The 19,639-nt window shown below is 43.9% G+C and overlaps 1 protein-coding gene across 2 annotated transcripts in view; it reads left to right on the top strand.

Annotated features, from left to right (window-relative positions):
* papss2.S (3'-phosphoadenosine 5'-phosphosulfate synthase 2) overlaps positions 1-19,639 on the top strand; it is a 35,361-nt gene that overhangs the window by 12,428 nt on the left and 3,294 nt on the right. The window contains 11 exon segments of one of the 2 annotated variants that reach the window (NM_001089939.1): positions 1,756-1,873; positions 3,135-3,370; positions 3,751-3,889; positions 6,369-6,487; positions 6,696-6,809; positions 7,436-7,547; positions 8,521-8,553; positions 10,534-10,739; positions 11,055-11,190; positions 17,239-17,507; positions 19,171-19,400. In NM_001089939.1, coding sequence (NP_001083408.1) covers positions 1,756-1,873; positions 3,135-3,370; positions 3,751-3,889; positions 6,369-6,487; positions 6,696-6,809; positions 7,436-7,547; positions 8,521-8,553; positions 10,534-10,739; positions 11,055-11,190; positions 17,239-17,507; positions 19,171-19,400 — 1,712 coding nt within the window. 2 annotated transcript variants of the gene reach the window in all.

The raw sequence follows: 19,639 nt of genomic DNA, 5'->3' as shown, positions 1-19,639 counted from the left end.
ATCTGTAGGGGCCACACAGCCCAGGAGTAGCAGCAATCCAAGCCCAGGGATGAGTATAAGGACTGAGAGTATGTAAGAGCCATTGGGGTAACGTTACTTCTCTGGCCATTTCCATCTGAGCAGGAGCTGCCATACCACTTGCTGTTGGAATCAGTAAAGCAGCCGTGCAGTAGTGGCAGATATATACTATAGAGTAGAGAGTATATAGGAGTAGGGATGCACCGTATCCACTATTTTGGATTCAACCGAACTCCCGAATCCTTTGCATATGCAAATTTAGGATTGGGAAGGGGAAAACATTTTTTAATTAGGGGGTGTGTCACATAAAGGGGCGTGATCAAAACATTTTGCTGCGCTACATGCGAAAAAAAAATTTGTCCCTCTTTTTACTTCCAAAATGTTGGGAGGTATGTATGCATATGCAAATTAGGGTTCGGATTCGGTTCGGCCGAATCTTTTGTGAAGGATTCGGGGGATCGGCCGAATCCAAAAAAGTGGATTCGGTGCATCCCTAAGTCTGACCCTTGTAGTGGGTTCAAGCTGGTGGGGCTCATATAGGATCTGAATCTGCTTTGCACATGCCGGAAGCTCACTGAGCCCATCAGCCCAAATCTGCCCATACAAAGGCTGATAAATCGTATATGTTTATGGGAAATATCTTCATTTAAAATGAATTTGTCATGGGACCCGGTGAATTGTTACCCCACTGCTCACAAGCCGGGCCCCGGCAGTCCAAGATGGGGCCCAAAAACACATAATGTCCTGGAGAGAACAACTGAGACAGGACAAGATTATCTGTAACATCTGCTTTTCCAAGGGCAGAAAATGTTCCCTGATTGAAACAACTGAGCCTCTTGCCCTGAGCTGCCCTTGTACTTTTCCTTTCTGACATCAGGTCGGTGAACTTGGATGAACTTGGCATTGATGTTTATGGGCCGAGCTTCACAGATGCCCTGATCAACCCATTATCTACTCCAAGTACAAATGCTGCTTCTGTCCTACCAAAGTTAAAGGGAACACTATAGGTTTCTGTAGGGCGATGTCCAATGGATGGGGAGATGTTTTAGAAGCACATTATTTAGGTAAAATAGAACTGATGCTGCTGCACGCACCACCATGAATTCTGACATCCCATAAAGAAACGCAGCTAAAAAATTGCAGTATGCGCATACTTTCCCTTTAAACAGGTTCTGCTACTGAGATCCTTCCACTGTGCCAGATGGTTATATTGGAAACACTGGCTCTATGGCACAAGCTGAGAGGATCAGGGAAAGGTTAAATGTCTCAAGCTTGAGGGCCATATGGATTGTAGTACTCTCCCCCAATTCCCAGGATCTTCTCCAAACCGGTCACAGTCCAACCCTAAATGCACCTAAATCTTTCTTCTGCCCTTAGGCCCCTATGCACCAAAGGAGTGATCCAGAATCCAGAATTGCTGCACACTTTCATTGAGATCAATGAACTGTTGACGATTCCTATATAAACTTTATAGATCTATATTTACTTATTCACTGGCACGTTCCACCTTATCATGAGGATTCCTGTACCGGTAACTTGCTGTGCCTGGAAGGGTTGTCTCACAGCAGAACTATTCACAGCTTTACGGCCTTCTCTAAATAAGGACAAGTTAATCTACTTTCTTTAAACGTCTGCATCACATAGTGGTACATAGGGCACAACTGCTCCCAGTGATATCTGAGTATAGTTTATTGTAAGGGTTGTGCCACTGACACTGCAATTCCTTCTTTTTCCCAGGGCCACATATTGCGATCCACGAATGTGGTTTACCAGTCGCACCATGTCAGCAGGAGTAAAAGAGGGCAAGTTGTGGGCACCAGAGGGGGCTTCCGTGGCTGCACCGTGTGGCTCACAGGTGGGACATTTCTACTATTCAATCAAATGTGCCTTTTTTGGGTTGTCGATCAGCAGTCTTAGCCTGACCGGGAATTCCTGGACTCTAGCCTTAAGGTTTTCATATTAAAGGGATACTGTCATGGGAAAAAACATTTTTTTCAAAATGAATCAGTTAATAGTGCTGCGCCAGCAGAATTCTGCACTGAAATCCATTTCTCAAAAGAGCAAACAGGTTTTTTTATATTCAATTTTGAAATCTGACATTTTGTCAATTTCCCAGCTGCCCCTGGTCAGCTGACTTGTGCCTGGAGAGAAATGCTTTCTGGCAGGCTGCTGTTTTTCCTTCTCAATGTAACTGAATGTGTCTCAGTGGGACATAGGTTTATACTATTGAGTGTTGTTCTTAGATCTACCAGGCAGCTGTTATCTTGTGTGAGGGAGCTGCTATCTGGTTACCTTCCCATTGTTCTTTTGTTTGGCTGCTGGGGGGGGAAGGGAGGGGGGTGATATCACTCCAACTTGCAGTACAGCAGTAAAGAGTGATTGAAGTTTATCAGAGCACAAGTCACATGACATGGGGCAGCTGGGAAATTGACAATATGTCTAGCCCCATGTCAGATTTCAAAATTGAATATAAAAAAATCTGTTTGCTCTTTTGAGAAATGGATTTCAGTGCAGAATTCTGCTGGAGCAGCACTATTAACTGATTCATTTTGAAAACATTTTTTTCCCATGACAGTATCCCTTTAACTAATCTCAACTGCCAGAAAAATTGACCCCTTGGTTGGGAATGAGGGGATGATAGACCCAACACTGTTGCCTACAGCTTAGTTTAAGCTCAGCCATCAACACATGAAATCAACTCTTGCAGTTAGGAACAACCAAATGTGGCTGTGACTGCTTTTGACTGCCATTTCCATTGTTGACTAGTCATCGGCAACGTGATCAGTACTGGCCAGATATTTAGAGTGAAGTCCAAATAAATCTTGTTGGGTGACTGCTTTGGTCTGCATCCCTTATTTGGTCAGAATTTTGGCCAGAAGGATCTCGACTTGGTCCACCACTTGTAGTAAAAATCTGGTCTTGTAGTAAAAATGGTCTATTGCTGGGTATGCTCAGGTCTTAACCAATAGGACCTTCACTGATGGGAGGCTCATGGGTGTAAACTTCCCAGTTGGACCATAAATGTGAACCTTTAATATATATGAGAGTTATCATCTTCTTGAAGTTGTGGGGCCCAGTAACTTTCATTTCAATCAGTTTTTTCTCCACCATCCCAGGTCTCTCCGGTGCTGGTAAGACGACCTTAGGCTTTGCTTTGGAAGAGTACCTTGTCACTCATGCCATCCCCTGCTACTCTCTCGATGGTGACAACATTCGCCATGGGCTCAACAAAAACCTGGGCTTCTCCTCAGCTGACCGAGAGGAAAATATCCGACGTATCGCTGAGGTGGCCAGGTTATTTGCAGACGCTGGTCTGGTCTGTATCACCAGCTTCATCTCACCCTACACCAAGGTAATGCACTGGGTCAGGAACTGCAAGGGGAGAACCAAAGTTACCCTTGGTAGACCAACCTATGGTCAGGGTTCCCCTAAGCTCATTTATTACACAATATACTGTTTATATACACATTCAGGCTGCAAACCTCATTTTAGGAAAGAATAACAATTGACACAAATAATTATTATTTTCCCTCTTACACTTTATGGTACTGCAGTTTTTTATAATTACGGGAATTGTTTTCCTTTAATAAGGCCAAATTCATGAAGTTTGAATATTTAAATGTTTATATCATATTTTAATATGGTTATTTTATATCCATTGCGGATATGCATTTTATTGCTGAGCATCTGTAAGGGTGGAGATGTTATGTTATTTTATTCTGATTATAACAGGATCGCGAGGAAGCAAGGAAAATACACGAATCCGCCGGCCTTCCGTTTTTTGAGATCTTTGTTGATGCCCCGCTGGATATCTGTGAAAGCCGAGACGTGAAGGGTTTGTACAAGAAGGCCAGAGCGGGAGAAATTAAGGGTGAGTATATGGGTGTCCAAAGCATTTCTTACATCGATGTTATTTTGGATCATTTCTTTTAGACACCTGTGCGTTGCACAATAAAATCAGTACCAATTCCATGTATAATACCCCAGAATACATTCAAGGATAAATACAGTACCAATTTAATGTAGAATACCCCAGAATACATTCAAGGATAAATACAGTACCAATTTAATGTAGAATACCCCAGAATACATTCAAGGATAAATACCAGGGGTCCTCAAACTTTTTAAGCAGAGGGCCAGTTCACGGTTCCTCAGACTGTTGGGGGGCCGGACTATAGTTTAAAAAAAAAAATCTGCGCCCCCCCTCCCCCCATTCTGTAGGACCATTTACCACCTCCTAATCACTTACAGTTTTTTTTAATAAAGAAACCTTACAACACATTAATGAATTCAACTTTTCTTTTATATAAATATGTAATGTTAACAAACAAAAATAAAGTACACTAAAAAAATATCATAAAAACCAAAACAGTAGGATAATTTTATCCTGTTAAACAAAGTGCAAATACTAGAATATCCACAACATTTTACTTTTAACACAACTACTAAGAGAAAAGTGCAATCCATCAATTATCCATGCAAGCAGCAGCCAAGATATTCTGCCTGTGCCAACAGCACACAAAATCTGTACCTGTGCCAGCCAGCAGCACCTAAAATATTGCCCCCAATATGTACCTGTGCCAGCCAGCAGCACCCAAAATATTGCCCCCAATCTGTACATGTGCCAGCCAGCAGCACCTAAAATATTGCCCCCAATATGTACCTGTGCCAGCCAGCAACACCCAAAATATTGCCCCCAATATGTACCTGTGCCAGCCAGCAGCACCCAAAATATTGCCCCCAATCTGTACATGTGCCAGCCAGCAGCACCTAAAATATTGCCCCCAATATGTACCTGTGCCAGCCAGCAGCACCCAAAATATTGCCCCCAATCTGTACATGTGCCAGCCAGCAGCACCCAAAATATTGCCCCCAATCTTTACATGTGCCAGCCAGCAGCACCCCTGAAAATATTGCCCCCAATATGTACCTGTGCCAGCCAGCAGCACCCAAAATATTGCCCCAATATGTACATGTGCCAGCCAGCAGCACCCAAAATATTGCCCCCAATATGTACATGTGCCAGCCAGCAGCACCCAAAATATTTCCCCCCCCCAAATCTGCACCTGTTGTGCCAAAAAAATTCATTGCCCCCAGCCCCCCCAAATCTGTACCTGTTGTGCCAAAAAATTCATTGCCCCCAGGCCCCCCAAATCTGAACCTGTTGTGCCAAAAAAATTAATTGCCCCCCCAAATCTGTACCTGTTGCGCCAAAAAAATTCATTGCCCCCCCAGCCCCCCCAAATATGTACCTGTTGTGCCAAAAAAATTCATTGCCCCCAGCCCCCCAAATCTGTACCTGTTGTGACAAAAAAAATGCATTTCCACCCCCCAGCCCCCCCCAAGTCTGTACCTGTTGTTGTTGTGTGTCTAATATCAGCAGCAGTTCAGTCGCCACTCACCAGGCACAGGCAGCCACCCACAGTTTTTCAGGAGCCAGGAGGAGGAGACTTTTTGCAGACGAGTCAGAGGCGCCTCATGCAAGAACGCCGGCCGCAGCCATACGACGCGCCAGGGCCCAGGCCACACTACACAGGCGCACAGGTCCCAGCGTGGCGGCGCGCCTCTCTTTATGCCGGCGCATCATTGGATGGATGCGCAAGTCACTGGGCCGGTTTGCTGCTGCCTCTAGACGGATCCAGCCAGCAGGACAAGTAGAGACTGCCTGGCTGGGTCTCGGAAGTCGGAAGCAGAGCGGAACTCTGCATGGGGCCTGGGGCAGCCGCACAAAGTTTAAAATTTAAATAAAAATAAAAAAAAAATTTCCTTTTGTATATTGCGCCCCCCAATTGTCAGCGTGGGCGGGGGCCGGGTAAATGACATTGGAGGGCCGTATCCGGCCCGCGGGCCGTAGTTTGAGGACCCCTGATAAATACTGTACCAATTTAATGTATAATACCCCAGAATACATTCAAGGATAAATACAGTACCAATTTAATGTATAATACCCCAGAACCCATGCAAGTATAAATACAGTACCAATTTAATGTATAATACCCCAGAACACATGCAATGATAAATACAGTACCAATTTAATGTATAATACCCCAGAACCCATACAAGTATAAATACAGTACCAATTTAATATATAATACCCCAGAACACATACAGTACAAGGATAAATACAGTACCAATTTAATGTATAATACCCTAGAATATATGGCAGAATATATAAAACACAGTACCAATTCCTTGTATAAAACCTCAAAACACATGGCAGTCTGAATGCAGTACCATTTCCATGTATAATGCCTCACTTCTGTCCCAATTCCTAACCTGTATCAGAACAATTAGAGATTATGGTAGAACTTCCCTCAGTGACTCTCCCTTTGTAACTTGTCTGTGTGCAGGATTCACAGGAATCGACTCTGGATATGAGAAGCCCGAGGCCCCCGAACTTGTGCTGAAAACGAATGACCACTCTGTGAATGATTGTATCCAGCAGATTGTGGAGCTGTTGCAGGAACGGGTAAGGAGCCTTCATTTGCTTCATGTTATCTGCTGGTTTCCATTATCTGTGTGAATTAAGGACAAACGAATGACAAAACGGTATATCAGTGATTTATGTCCACTAGTCTAAAGCCACGTTTCTTTCTTCTGGATTTTTCATCTTTCTTTTGCAAATAGTTCCATTTAATCTTCAACACGTACTGACTTTTCGCTGCATTTCTTCCCAGGCGATTGTCCCATCGGGAGCTACAAAAGAAGTCCATGAACTGTTTGTTCCAGAGAACAAGTTGGATGAGGTGAAGCGGGAAGCTGAGACTTTGCCGTCAGTAGAGATCAATAAGGTACCGGCCATCATGTATTTATTGTTCTATTGTTATAGGGTAGTGTTGCAATTCAATTATTTACTGAAGGTTCTGGGGAAAATACCGGTAAGTGAACTTCTGTGCTTCCGTGATGGGGCAGTGTCCTGTATTGTTCCTGGGGTGGCCGTTTGCTTCGTTGTGTCTCTTGTGCCCAACATTCTAGAACAGAGAATGACTTTCAAGGTTCATAGATCCTCTGTCAAAAAAGATTCAAGAATTCTACTGCTTAAAGCAATGGAACAAAAATTTGAAGACCAACCCCATCTTTTTTTCTAGCAATCCAAGCGTGGCGCATATTTATTAAAGCTACATATCCGCCACTGTTCCTCAATTCCTACCTGGCTTCTTACAGGCATAAAGGATGGTGAGGAACCCAATATGAATTTGTTTCCAGTTTGCCTCAGAAAAGGAAAGTGACATTTTTACTTTCTGTTTTAAATGGGAGGCATCTATGGGAAATCAGAGGTGGAGTATGATGGAGGCCGTTGCACCAAGATCAAGCCACCATATTGGTTCAGGCTAACAGCAGAAACTGAGAGTAAGCTTCTCTCAATGAGTTGACCCTTTTGTTCTCTTGCTCAATCATCTCACCCTCTTCCTTCCAGGTTGACCTCCAATGGGTGCAAGTTCTGAGCGAAGGCTGGGCCACTCCTCTCAAGGGCTTCATGCGCGAGAGGGAATATCTGCAGGTCCTTCACTTCGACATTCTCTTAGATGGTAGATATCTCCTCTCTTCTATTACATATATGGGTTGGGAGATCTATAGATAGTTTCCACCATAGTTTATTGTCAGATAAACGGGGGTTTGCCCAAGACATAACAATGATGATGATTTTCTATCAGCACTTGGCAATTTTGTCTCCGGAGATTTGTCCACATCTCTATAATAGAACCCCGGCACCCTTTAGAGCTGCTGGGTGAATATATAGTAGATTGTTATGGAGAAGGGTAACTGACACCAGTTGTCATGTCCCTCCAAAAACTGTGCCAACCTAATTGTTTGCTTTAGCATTATTGGATTAATTTATGAGTCACTTGAGGACCAGAACTAGAAGGAAATAATTGGCCTCCTGTGCCTTAAGGTGGCCATACACTATAAGATCTGCTCTTTTGGCCACCTCGGTGTGGATCTTTCCCCGATATGCCAACTAACGTCAGGGTGATATCGGGTTAATCCGAACGTTCGGCCCAAGGCCAAACATTTGGATTATACGAAGGAAATGGGCGCTGACGGGTCGTAGGACTTCATCAACTAGCTGAGCAGGAAAATCAAACCTGCCCAATTGATATCTAACCGATTTTTGGCCTGATATCGATCGGGGAGACCCGTCGGAAGCCCACACACTGGCAGATAACCAAATCGGTTTAAAGGACCGATATCAGCAACTGTAGTCTGCCCGTGTATGGCCACCTTTATTAAAGGGTTGAATGGGGCCCGATGCCTCAATGGGCCTTCTCCTGATAAGCCCCATTACCAACTATTACCGTGGATTGTTTCTCCCTAGAGTCAATGGGAAACAGTCACAGCGACCTGTGTTTTAGGGCCCAGCCAAAGCTGGATCAGACTTACAAGTCCTGTTTCTAAACCAGCAGTGATATAATGTGGTTAGAACATTGATTTCTTTTATACTGATCACCTATAAAATGTGAGTGTGCACCTTGTGATGTATCAAACTGCACTTTTCTTTAGACTGGAACCATAACTTATACCTCAAGTCCAATGGTGAGTTCACGCTGCCTACGGGGCACTTGTACTAAATCACATTCAGATGAATGGACCCTGTTCTGTAAGGGCCGTTTCATATCTCCCGAATACAAGGAGTGTCTTGCACTTGTGGATTTGCAATTTAAATTTTGGACTGAAAATGGTGACAAAAAAATCCTGATTATATTTCCTTTATAACTCCCCCCAAGTGTAACACACCCATTTGTGTATCATCTGAAAAAATAAAACACAATTATTCAAATAAAATAATTGGTCTATACCTTTACTGAACTATAACAAAAAACGGTGAATTTGTAATTGTAAGTTCTTCGATCGGACGGAGGGCACAGGGGTGGCAGGAATCCGCATGTTACTGAATAAGACCCTAAGAAACGATTCGTATTCTCCAAACTTTCAAAGATTTTAATACATTTGCATTTTTTTTTAACCTTATTGTAATAAACTCGCCACCCCTGAACCTTCTCCATCATCGTAAAGGGAACAAATTCCCTGTTTATAAATAGAGATAATCTTGTGTTGATTTTAGCTTGGACAAATAGAAAAGTAGGAGGACTGGGGTTATTATACTCACGGAACATCCCTTCTCTGTTTATTTGTGTAAATATTGTACAAATCCGAGGCTTAGACTTTCCTCCCAGTAACAACTGCACCTCTGGCACTGGGAGAAAGCAATATGGCAGCTTCAGGCTCATATGTGTGAATACAAATAAGCAGAGAAAGAAGGATCCATATGTAATATACTCCAACTATCCTGTTTGTTTAACATAATGAGATGCAAGATATCCCCTATCTATAAATGAATGAATTAATTATGATAAGGCTCTTGCCTGTGTGTATTACAGGGTACCATTAATTAGAAATCATTACAGTTTCTCTGTGTATAATGAATCAATTGACATTATCTTTACAATTATTAGCGAGATGATACCTTATGCCCCATTATAACTACTCTTAGTATAGGTACTATTCTGCTATTATCCCTGTTGCTACTTTAGGTACTACTCTGCTATTATCCCAACTGCTACTATAGGTACTACTCTGCTGTTATCCCCACTGTTACTATAGGTGCTGCTCTGCTATTATCACCACTGTTACTATACGTACTACTCTTCTATTATCCCTACTGCTACTATAGGTACTACTCTGCTGTTATCCCCACTGTTACTATAGGTGCTGCTCTGCTATTATCCCTAGTGCTACTATAGGTACTGCTCTGCTATTATCTGCACTGCTACTATAGGTGCTGCTCTGCTATTATCTCCAATGTTACTATAGGTGCTGCTCTGCTATTATTCCCACTGCTACTATAGGTGCTGCTCTGCTATTATCTCCACTGTTACTATAGGTGCTGCTCTGCTATTATCTCCACTGTTACTATAGGTGCTGCTCTGCTATTATCCCCACTGCTACTATAGGTGCTGCTCTGCTATTATCTCCACTGTTACTATAGGTGCTGCTCTGCTATTATCTCCACTGCTACTATAGGTGATGCTCTGATATTATCCCCACTGCTACTATATGTACTGCTCTGCTATTATCTCCACTGCTACTATAGGTGCTGCTCTGCTATTATCTCCACTGTTACTATAGGTGCTGCTCTGCTATTATTCCCACTGTTACTATAGGTGCTGCTCTGCTATTATTCCCACTGCTCCTATAGGTGCTGCTCTGCTATTATCTCCACTGTTACTATAGATGCTGCTCTGCTATTATCTCCACTGCTACTATAGGTGATGCTCTGATATTATCCCCACTGCTACTATATGTACTGCTCTGCTATTATCTCCACTGCTACTATAGGTGCTGCTCTGATATTATCCCCACTGTTACTATAAGTACTACTATAAGTTATCCCCAGTCTTACTGTAGGTATTGCTATGCTATTATCCCCACTTCTACTATAGGTATTTGTCTGCTCTACATTCCCTATGTACCCACTGGTGCCCTTTGATGCTAATGACTGTTTTGCATTGACAGGAGGAACCATTAATATGAGTATCCCCATTGTGTTACCCGTCTCCACCGAGGACAAGGAACGATTGGCCAATGCCGAATCGATCGCTCTCAAATACAAGGGCAAGAATGTGGCGATTTTGCACAACCCAGAATTTTTTGAACACAGGAAGGAAGAGCGTTGCGCCCGAGTTTGGGGTACCACTTGTGCAAAGCACCCCCATATCAAGGTACGTTAGTGATCCTCCTAAATCCTTAAAGGGCCAGTAACACCAAGACCTGCTTATAGATCTTATCTGACACTCTGAAGATTTAATGTTAATGTACTGCATAACTTACACTCATAACCTCTGTGCATACACATGCCTTCAACTCTTCCTTGTGCTCTTTCACCTTAAATGTACCTCTAAAAAGTGCTTTGGGGTCCCCATCTTCTTCTCACACCACCTTTCCAGGCCTCCATTGTCCCCCACACCCTCAGTCTGATATGAAGTTACACCACTGATTATAACCACCATACCCATATATCTGTATATCTGCTTCAGATGGTACTGGAGAGTGGTGATTGGCTTGTTGGTGGAGAACTAGAAGTCCTGGAGAGAATCAGATGGGGAGATGGATTGGACCAGTACCGACTCACACCCCTGGAATTAAAGCAAAGAGCAAAGGACATGAATGCAGGTAAATTCTATTGTTCTGTGCACCAACAGGCAGAATTGGCTAAATTGCATCAGATTTTTAAGGACAGACATTAAAATATATATTGAAAATCAGAGTGTTAGCCAAGAAGCAACAGGAGGTATTGTGATCAATATTTCTACAAAAATATAACCTTTTTATTCACATTGTAGTCATGGCAGTTCACCTAGTAGTGGAGACTGGAGCCCACTGTTACTATAGACACCATCTCTCCCTACTATACCTGCTATCCCACAGTCACACTCCCTTCCTAGAGACTATTATCCACTGTTACTATAGGCACCATCTCTCCCTACTATACCTGCTATCCCACAGTCACACTCCCTTCCCAGAGACTATTATCCACTGTTACTATAGACACCATCTCTCCCTACTATACCTGCTATCCCACAGTCACACTCCCTTCCCAGAGACTATTATCCACTGTTACTATAGGCACCATCTCTCCCTACTATACCTGCTATCCCACAGTCACACTCCCTTCCCAGAGACTATTATCCACTGTTACTATAGGCACCATCTCTCCCTACTATACCTGCTATCCCACAGTCACACTCCCTTCCCAGAGACTATTATCCACTGTTACTATAGACACCATCTCTCCCTACTATACCTGCTATCCCACAGTCACACTCCCTTCCCAGAGACTATTATCCACTGTTACTATAGACACCATCTCTCCCTACTATACCTGCTATCCCACAGTCATAGTCCCTTCCCAGAGACTATTATCCACTGTTACTATAGACACCATCTCTCCCTACTATACCTGCTATCCCACAGTCACACTCCCTTCCCAGAGACTATTATCCACTGTTACTATAGACACCATCTCTCCCTACTATACCTGCTATCCCACAGTCACACTCCCTTCCCAGAGACTATTATCCACTGTTACTATAGGCACCATCTCTCCCTACTATACCTGCTATCCCACAGTCACACTCCCTTCCCAGAGACTATTATCCACTGTTACTATAGGCACCATCTCTCCCTACTATACCTGCTATCCCACAGTCACACTCCCTTCCCAGAGACTATTATCCCACTGTTACTATAGACACCATCTCTCCCTACTATACCTGCTATCCCACAGTCACACTCCCTTCCCAGAGACTATTATCCACTGTTACTATAGGCACCATCTCTCCCTACTATACCTGCTATCCCACAGTCACACTCCCTTCCCAGAGACTATTATCCACTGTTACTATAGGCACCATCTCTCCCTACTATACCTGCTATCCCACAGTCACACTCCCTTCCCAGAGACTATTATCCACTGTTACTATAGGCACCATCTCTCCCTACTATACCTGCTATCCCACAGTCACACTCCCTTCCCACAGACTATTATCCCACTGTTACTATAGACACCATCTCTCCCTACTATACCTGCTATCTCACAGTCACACTCCCTTCCCAGAGACTATTATCCACTGTTACTATAGGCACCATCTCTCCCTACTATACCTGCTATCCCACAGTCACACTCCCTTCCCAGAGACTATTATCCACTGTTACTATAGGCACCATCTCTCCCTACTATACCTGCTATCCCACAGTCACACTCCCTTCCCAGAGACTATTATCCACTGTTACTATAGACACCATCTCTCCCTACTATACCTGCTATCCCACAGTCACACTCCCTTCCCAGAGACTATTATCCACTGTTACTATAGACACCATCTCTCCCTACTATACCTGCTATCCCACAGTCATAGTCCCTTCCCAGAGACTATTATCCACTGTTACTATAGACACCATCTCTCCCTACTATACCTGCTATCCCACAGTCACACTCCCTTCCCAGAGACTATTATCCACTGTTACTATAGACACCATCTCTCCCTACTATACCTGCTATCCCACAGTCACACTCCCTTCCCAGAGACTATTATCCACTGTTACTATAGGCACCATCTCTCCCTACTATACCTGCTATCCCACAGTCACACTCCCTTCCCAGAGACTATTATCCACTGTTACTATAGGCACCATCTCTCCCTACTATACCTGCTATCCCACAGTCACACTCCCTTCCCAGAGACTATTATCCCACTGTTACTATAGACACCATCTCTCCCTACTATACCTGCTATCCCACAGTCACACTCCCTTCCCAGAGACTATTATCCACTGTTACTATAGGCACCATCTCTCCCTACTATACCTGCTATCCCACAGTCACACTCCCTTCCCAGAGACTATTATCCACTGTTACTATAGGCACCATCTCTCCCTACTATACCTGCTATCCCACAGTCACACTCCCTTCCCAGAGACTATTATCCACTGTTACTATAGACACCATCTCTCCCTACTATACCTGCTATCCCACAGTCACACTCCCTTCCCAGAGACTATTATCCACTGTTACTATAGACACCATCTCTCCCTACTATACCTGCTATCCCACAGTCACACTCCCTTCCCAGAGACTATTATCCACTGTTACTATAGGCACCATCTCTCCCTACTATACCTGCTATCCCACAGTCACAATCCCTTCCCAGAGACTATTATCCACTGTTACTATAGACACCATCTCTCCCTACTATACCTGCTATCCCACAGTCACACTCCCTTCCCAGAGACTATTATCCACTGTTACTATAGGCACCATCTCTCCCTACTATACCTGCTATCCCACAGTCACACTCCCTTCCCAGAGACTATTATCCACTGTTACTATAGGCACCATCTCTCCCTACTATACCTGCTATCCCACAGTCACACTCCCTTCCCACAGACTATTATCCCACTGTTACTATAGACACCATCTCTCCCTACTATACCTGCTATCTCACAGTCACACTCCCTTCCCAGAGACTATTATCCACTGTTACTATTTAGGCACCATCTCTCCCTACTATACCTGCTATCCCACAGTCACACTCCCTTCCCAGAGACTATTATCCACTGTTACTATAGGCACCATCTCTCCCTACTATACCTGCTATCCCACAGTCACACTCCCTTCCCAGAGACTATTATCCCACTGTTACTATAGACACCATCTCTCCCTACTATACCTGCTATCCCACAGTCACACTCCCTTCCCAGAGACTATTATCCACTGTTACTATAGACACCATCTCTCCCTACTATACCTGCTATCCCACAGTCACACTCCCTTCCCAGAGACTATTATCCACTGTTACTATAGGCACCATCTCTCCCTACTATACCTGCTATCCCACAGTCACAATCCCTTCCCAGAGACTATTATCCACTGTTACTATAGACACCATCTCTCCCTACTATACCTGCTATCCCACAGTCACACTCCCTTCCCAGAGACTATTATCCACTGTTACTATAGACACCATCTCTCCCTACTATACCTGCTATCCCACAGTCACACTCCCTTCCCAGAGACTATTATCCACTGTTACTATAGGCACCATCTCTCCCTACTATACCTGCTATCCCACAGTCACACTCCCTTCCCAGAGACTATTATCCACTGTTACTATAGGCACCATCTCTCCCTACTATACCTGCTATCCCACAGTCACACTCCCTTCCCAGAGACTATTATCCACTGTTACTATAGACACCATCTCTCCCTACTATACCTGCTATCCCACAGTCACACTCCCTTCCTAGAGACTATTATCCACTGTTACTTTAGACACCATCTCTCCCTACTATACCTGCTATCCCACAGTCACACTCCCTTCCCAGAGACTATTATCCCACTTTTACTATAGGCACCATCTCTCCCTACTATACCTGCTATCCACAGTCACACTCCCTTCCCAGAGACTATTATCCCACTGTTACTATAGACACCATCTCTCCCTACTATACCTGCTATCTCACAGTCACACTCCCTTCCCAGAGACTATTATCCACTGTTACTATTTAGGCACCATCTCTCCCTACTATACCTGCTATCCCACAGTCACACTCCCTTCCCAGAGACTATTATCCACTGTTACTATAGGCACCATCTCTCCCTACTATACCTGCTATCCCACAGTCACACTCCCTTCCCAGAGGACTATTATCCACTGTTACTATAGACACCATCTCTCCCTACTATACCTGCTATCCCACAGTCACACTCCCTTCCCAGAGACTATTATCCACTGTTACTATAGGCACCATCTCTCCCTACTATACCTGCTATCCCACAGTCACACTCCCTTCCCAGAGACTATTATCCACTGTTACTATAGGCACAATCTCTCCCTACTATACCTGCTATCCCACAGTCACACTCCCTTCCCAGAGACTATTATCCCACTGTTACTATAGGCACCATCTCTCCCTACTATACCTGCTATCCCACAGTCACACTCCCTTCCCAGAGACTATTATCCCACTGTTACTATAGGCACCATCTCTCCCTACTATACCTGCTATCCCACAGTCTCACTCCCTTCCCAGAGACTATTATCCCACTGTTACTATAGGCACCATCTCTCCCTACTATACCTGCTATCCCACAGTCACAGTCCCTTCCCAGAGACTATTATCCACTGTTACTATAGGCACCATCTCTCCCTACTATACCTGCTATCCCACAGTCTCACTCCCTTCCCAGAGATTATTATCCACTGTTACTATAGACACCATCTCTCCCTACTATACCTGCTATCCCACAGTCACACTCCCTTCCCAGAGACTATTATCCACTGTTACTATAGGCACCATCTCTCCCTACTATACCTGCTATCCCACAGTCACACTCCCTTCCCAGAGACAGAAGAAAGAAGAGGTGAAATTGTGGTTCTTTTGAACTTTCCAACTCCCTTGTGACTTTGTTGGCCTATGTGTTGGCCTATGTGTTGGCCTAACCTGCTTGGTACAAAAGAGATCTATATACCAAGTGATACTCTCTATGGTGCAGATACAGATTTGCCTTGGAGGTACAAGGATCACTTTCTGTAATGAGACTGGAACATCACGTGTAGTAAAGTGGACGGATTAGTTTAACACGTATCAGGTTACTGAGGTCTGAGCGTGACCTGGTGCCTCACACTCACTTCTTTACAATGATGAGTAGACGTGGAAGTGGGATGTGCCTGAGTATCTTTGCACTCACGTAACCCTGGGGAGAGAAGGAAAAAGCTTAACCCGTTCCTGTGAAACATGGTCATTCATTTATTCTCCCATAACTGCACCAGGTGTAAGTCAAGGAACATTAAAGATTATAAATAAACTTCTTATATGTGAAAGGATATACAGGTATGAGACCTGTAATCCAGAATGCTCAGGACCTGGGGTTTTCTGGATAATGGATCTTTCCATAATTTGGATCTTCATCCTGTACCTAAGGTGTACTAGAAAATCATATAAACATTAAATAAACCCAATAGGCTGGTTTTACTTCCAATAAGGGTTAATAATATTTTAGTTTGGATCAAGTAAAAGCTACTGTTTTAATGTAACTGAGAAAAAGGAAATATCTTTTTAAAAATTGGATTAGGTATAGGATCCCTTATCCGGAAACCCAATATCCAGAAAGCTCCGAATTACGGAATGGCTGTCTCCCATAGACTCCATTTTATCCAAACAATCCAAATTTTTAAAAATGATTTCCTTTTCCTCTGTTATAATAAAACAGTAGCTTATACTTGATCCCAACTAAGATATAATTAATCCTTATTGGAAGCAAAACCAGCCTATTGCTTTTATTTAATGTTTAAATGATTTTCTAGTAGACTTAAGGCATGAAGATCCAAATTACGGAAAGATCCATTATCCGCAAAACCCCAGTTCCCGAGCATTCTGGATAACAGGTCCCATTCCTGTATTTGATTATAATGGAGTCTATAGGAGACAGCCTTTCTGTAATTCTCAAGTTGCAGTTTCAGCCTTGTATAGGTCTCTGTTGTTCCCTCGTATAGTTACAGCCTCGGAGTTCCATGACTTATAAAAGGAGCTTTGGTCTGATGCCTCTATGGTCACGGAACTCCTTGGAGACTTATAATATCCTTATAGTTGACCATAGGGGGTACATGATTCCCTATATAATTTGGAGATTGAGTAATAACACACATCCTTCCTTTGCAGATGTCGTATTCTGTTTCCAGCTGCGCAATCCGGTGCATAACGGGCATGCGTTGCTGATGCAGGACACCCGGCGCCACCTGCTGTCCAGAGGATACAAGTGCCCCGTTCTTCTGCTTCATCCCCTCGGGGGCTGGACAAAAGACGATGATGTGCCTTTAGACTGGCGCATGAAGCAACATGATGCCGTGCTGAAGGAGGGGGTCTTGGATCCGAAGACCACCATTGTGGCCATCTTCCCATCCCCAATGCTTTATGCCGGACCCACCGAGGTAACTTGCCATTTGTACTGCAACTCCCAGCATCCCACTGACAGTCGCTGTTTGCCATTGTATGTGCTATAGCCAGGGCACCCAACTTTTTTTTACCTGTGAGGCAGCGTGGTCCTAGCGCCCAACCACCTGGCCCTTGCACCCGCCGCCTGCACCCCCCTAAGTACAAATGCCGGAGCACTGGTTCTCTCCAGCAAGTGGCCGAGCGGCAATCCTGCCCTAATAATTTGCCGTCCTAGGCCCGAGCCATGGTGGCCTTGCCATAAATCCAGGCCTGCAGACCCTGCGGCTGCAGTGGGGCCCAGGAGGTATAGGGGCCCCATGAGGCCTTAAAGGGGAACTAAAGTCTAAAATAGAATAAGTCTAGAAATGCTGTATTTCGTATACTTAAAGGATAAGTAAACCTTTAAAATAAGTGAATGTAAAATTGATGAGGGGGCTATTCTAAGCACTTTTGCCATGTACATTCATTATTTATTTATATTTAATTCCAAGATATTAAGGGATACATGTACTGTTAATAGGAATGAATTTTGTTACAACAGCGCCACCTGCTGGTCAGTTTCCCACCAGTCTGACCACCATGTAGTCAAGGAAATTGTCAGGAGAAAGAAAGAGGCTGATGTTCTTCTGCTTAGGAAAGATTTGAGAAAGGTTTCTAATTTTATTCCTAAGCAGAAGAACATCAGCCTCTTTCTTTCTCCTGACAACTTCCTTGACTACTTGCTGGTCAGACTGGTGGGAAACTGACCAGCAGGTGGCGCTGTTGTAACAAAATTCATTCCTATTAACAGTACATGTATCCCTTAATATCTTGGAATAAATAATGAATGTATATTGCAAAAGTGCTTAGAATAGCCCCCTCGTCAATTTTACATTCACTTATTTTAAAGTTTACACATCCTTTAACCTTATTGCACCCGAAGCCTAATCAAACAAATGATTTATGCTTTTAAAGTTGGCCGTCATCTTGTTAAAAATCTCTGTAAGACCAAGACTACGCACATGCTCAGTGTGGTCTGGGTTGCTGGATATCTGCCATAGAAGCAGATTTAGCAAAACTGATAAATAATCACAATATACACTGGGTATAATATAGACTGCACTGGGTCTGTGGATACGAATTTCTACACAGTCGCCGGCTGCTCATTGAAACAAACAAAGCTGCTCAAGTTCTGGGAAGTAAGGAGGGGGGCTCCCCCTGCTGTTTGAAAATATGATCGTTTCCCTGCAGAGCAGTTAGGGACCGTCTGAAGTTGCCTATCCTCAGCAGTCAGAGAAAGTAAAACGAAGGGGGAATTTCACTGCATACGGTCAGGTTTCTTATAAAAATAGTAGATATTTTTTAATTAAAGTCTATTGGAGATAGGTTTGTTTTTCATTTTATTTGCCTGTACACGCCCTTTAAGTCATATACAATTTCAATGAATATTGGTAAAACAGTTTAACCTCTAGACATTTTGGGGGGCCTGAAAATGAATTTGCAGTGGGGCCCAGTAATATCTAGTTACGCCACTCTTGTTTTCTGTAACGCTATCACTTGATTGGCTGTTGTCACTGAGCCTATCAGCATTCCAGTATGTTTGAGTCTCGTTCTGCAATGGCCAGACCCCCAAGATCTCTGCTTTGTAGACCAACACAATAACGTCTGTATTTATTGCAGGTTCAGTGGCACTGCAGGGCCCGGATGATCGCGGGGTCCAACTTCTACATTGTGGGGCGCGACCCAGCGGGGATGCCCCACCCAGAAACCAAGCAGGATATGTACGAAGTGACGCACGGCGGGAAGGTGTTGAGCATGGCCCCCGGCCTGACATCGGTCGAGATCATTCCATTCAGAGTCGCCGCGTATAATAAAAAGAATAAAGCCATGGAGTTTTATGACAAAGAAAGGTAACTCCCCCTCGCTGAGCAAACACACGTATTTTCTTATAATATTGTGCAATAAAAAGATGCGACGTGATACAAGCGCTGGCCACAAGTGACCCCAGTAGCAATTCAATTCTGCAATTCCAGAATAAGAATAGGGGTGATTGCTATGGGCCTCACCGTGGCCCCAGGGTGATGTTTCCAGGCAATCGATTCTCATAGGGGCCAATGGAAGCCACTTCAGATGCTTTGCCCCTGTGCGT

This window comes from Xenopus laevis, chromosome 7S (genome assembly GCF_017654675.1).
Source record: "Xenopus laevis strain J_2021 chromosome 7S, Xenopus_laevis_v10.1, whole genome shotgun sequence".
NCBI classification, from domain to species: Eukaryota; Metazoa; Chordata; class Amphibia; order Anura; family Pipidae; genus Xenopus; species Xenopus laevis.
The sequence above is the reverse complement of the archived record's forward strand: the minus strand, read 5'-3'. Positions and strand labels throughout refer to the sequence as shown.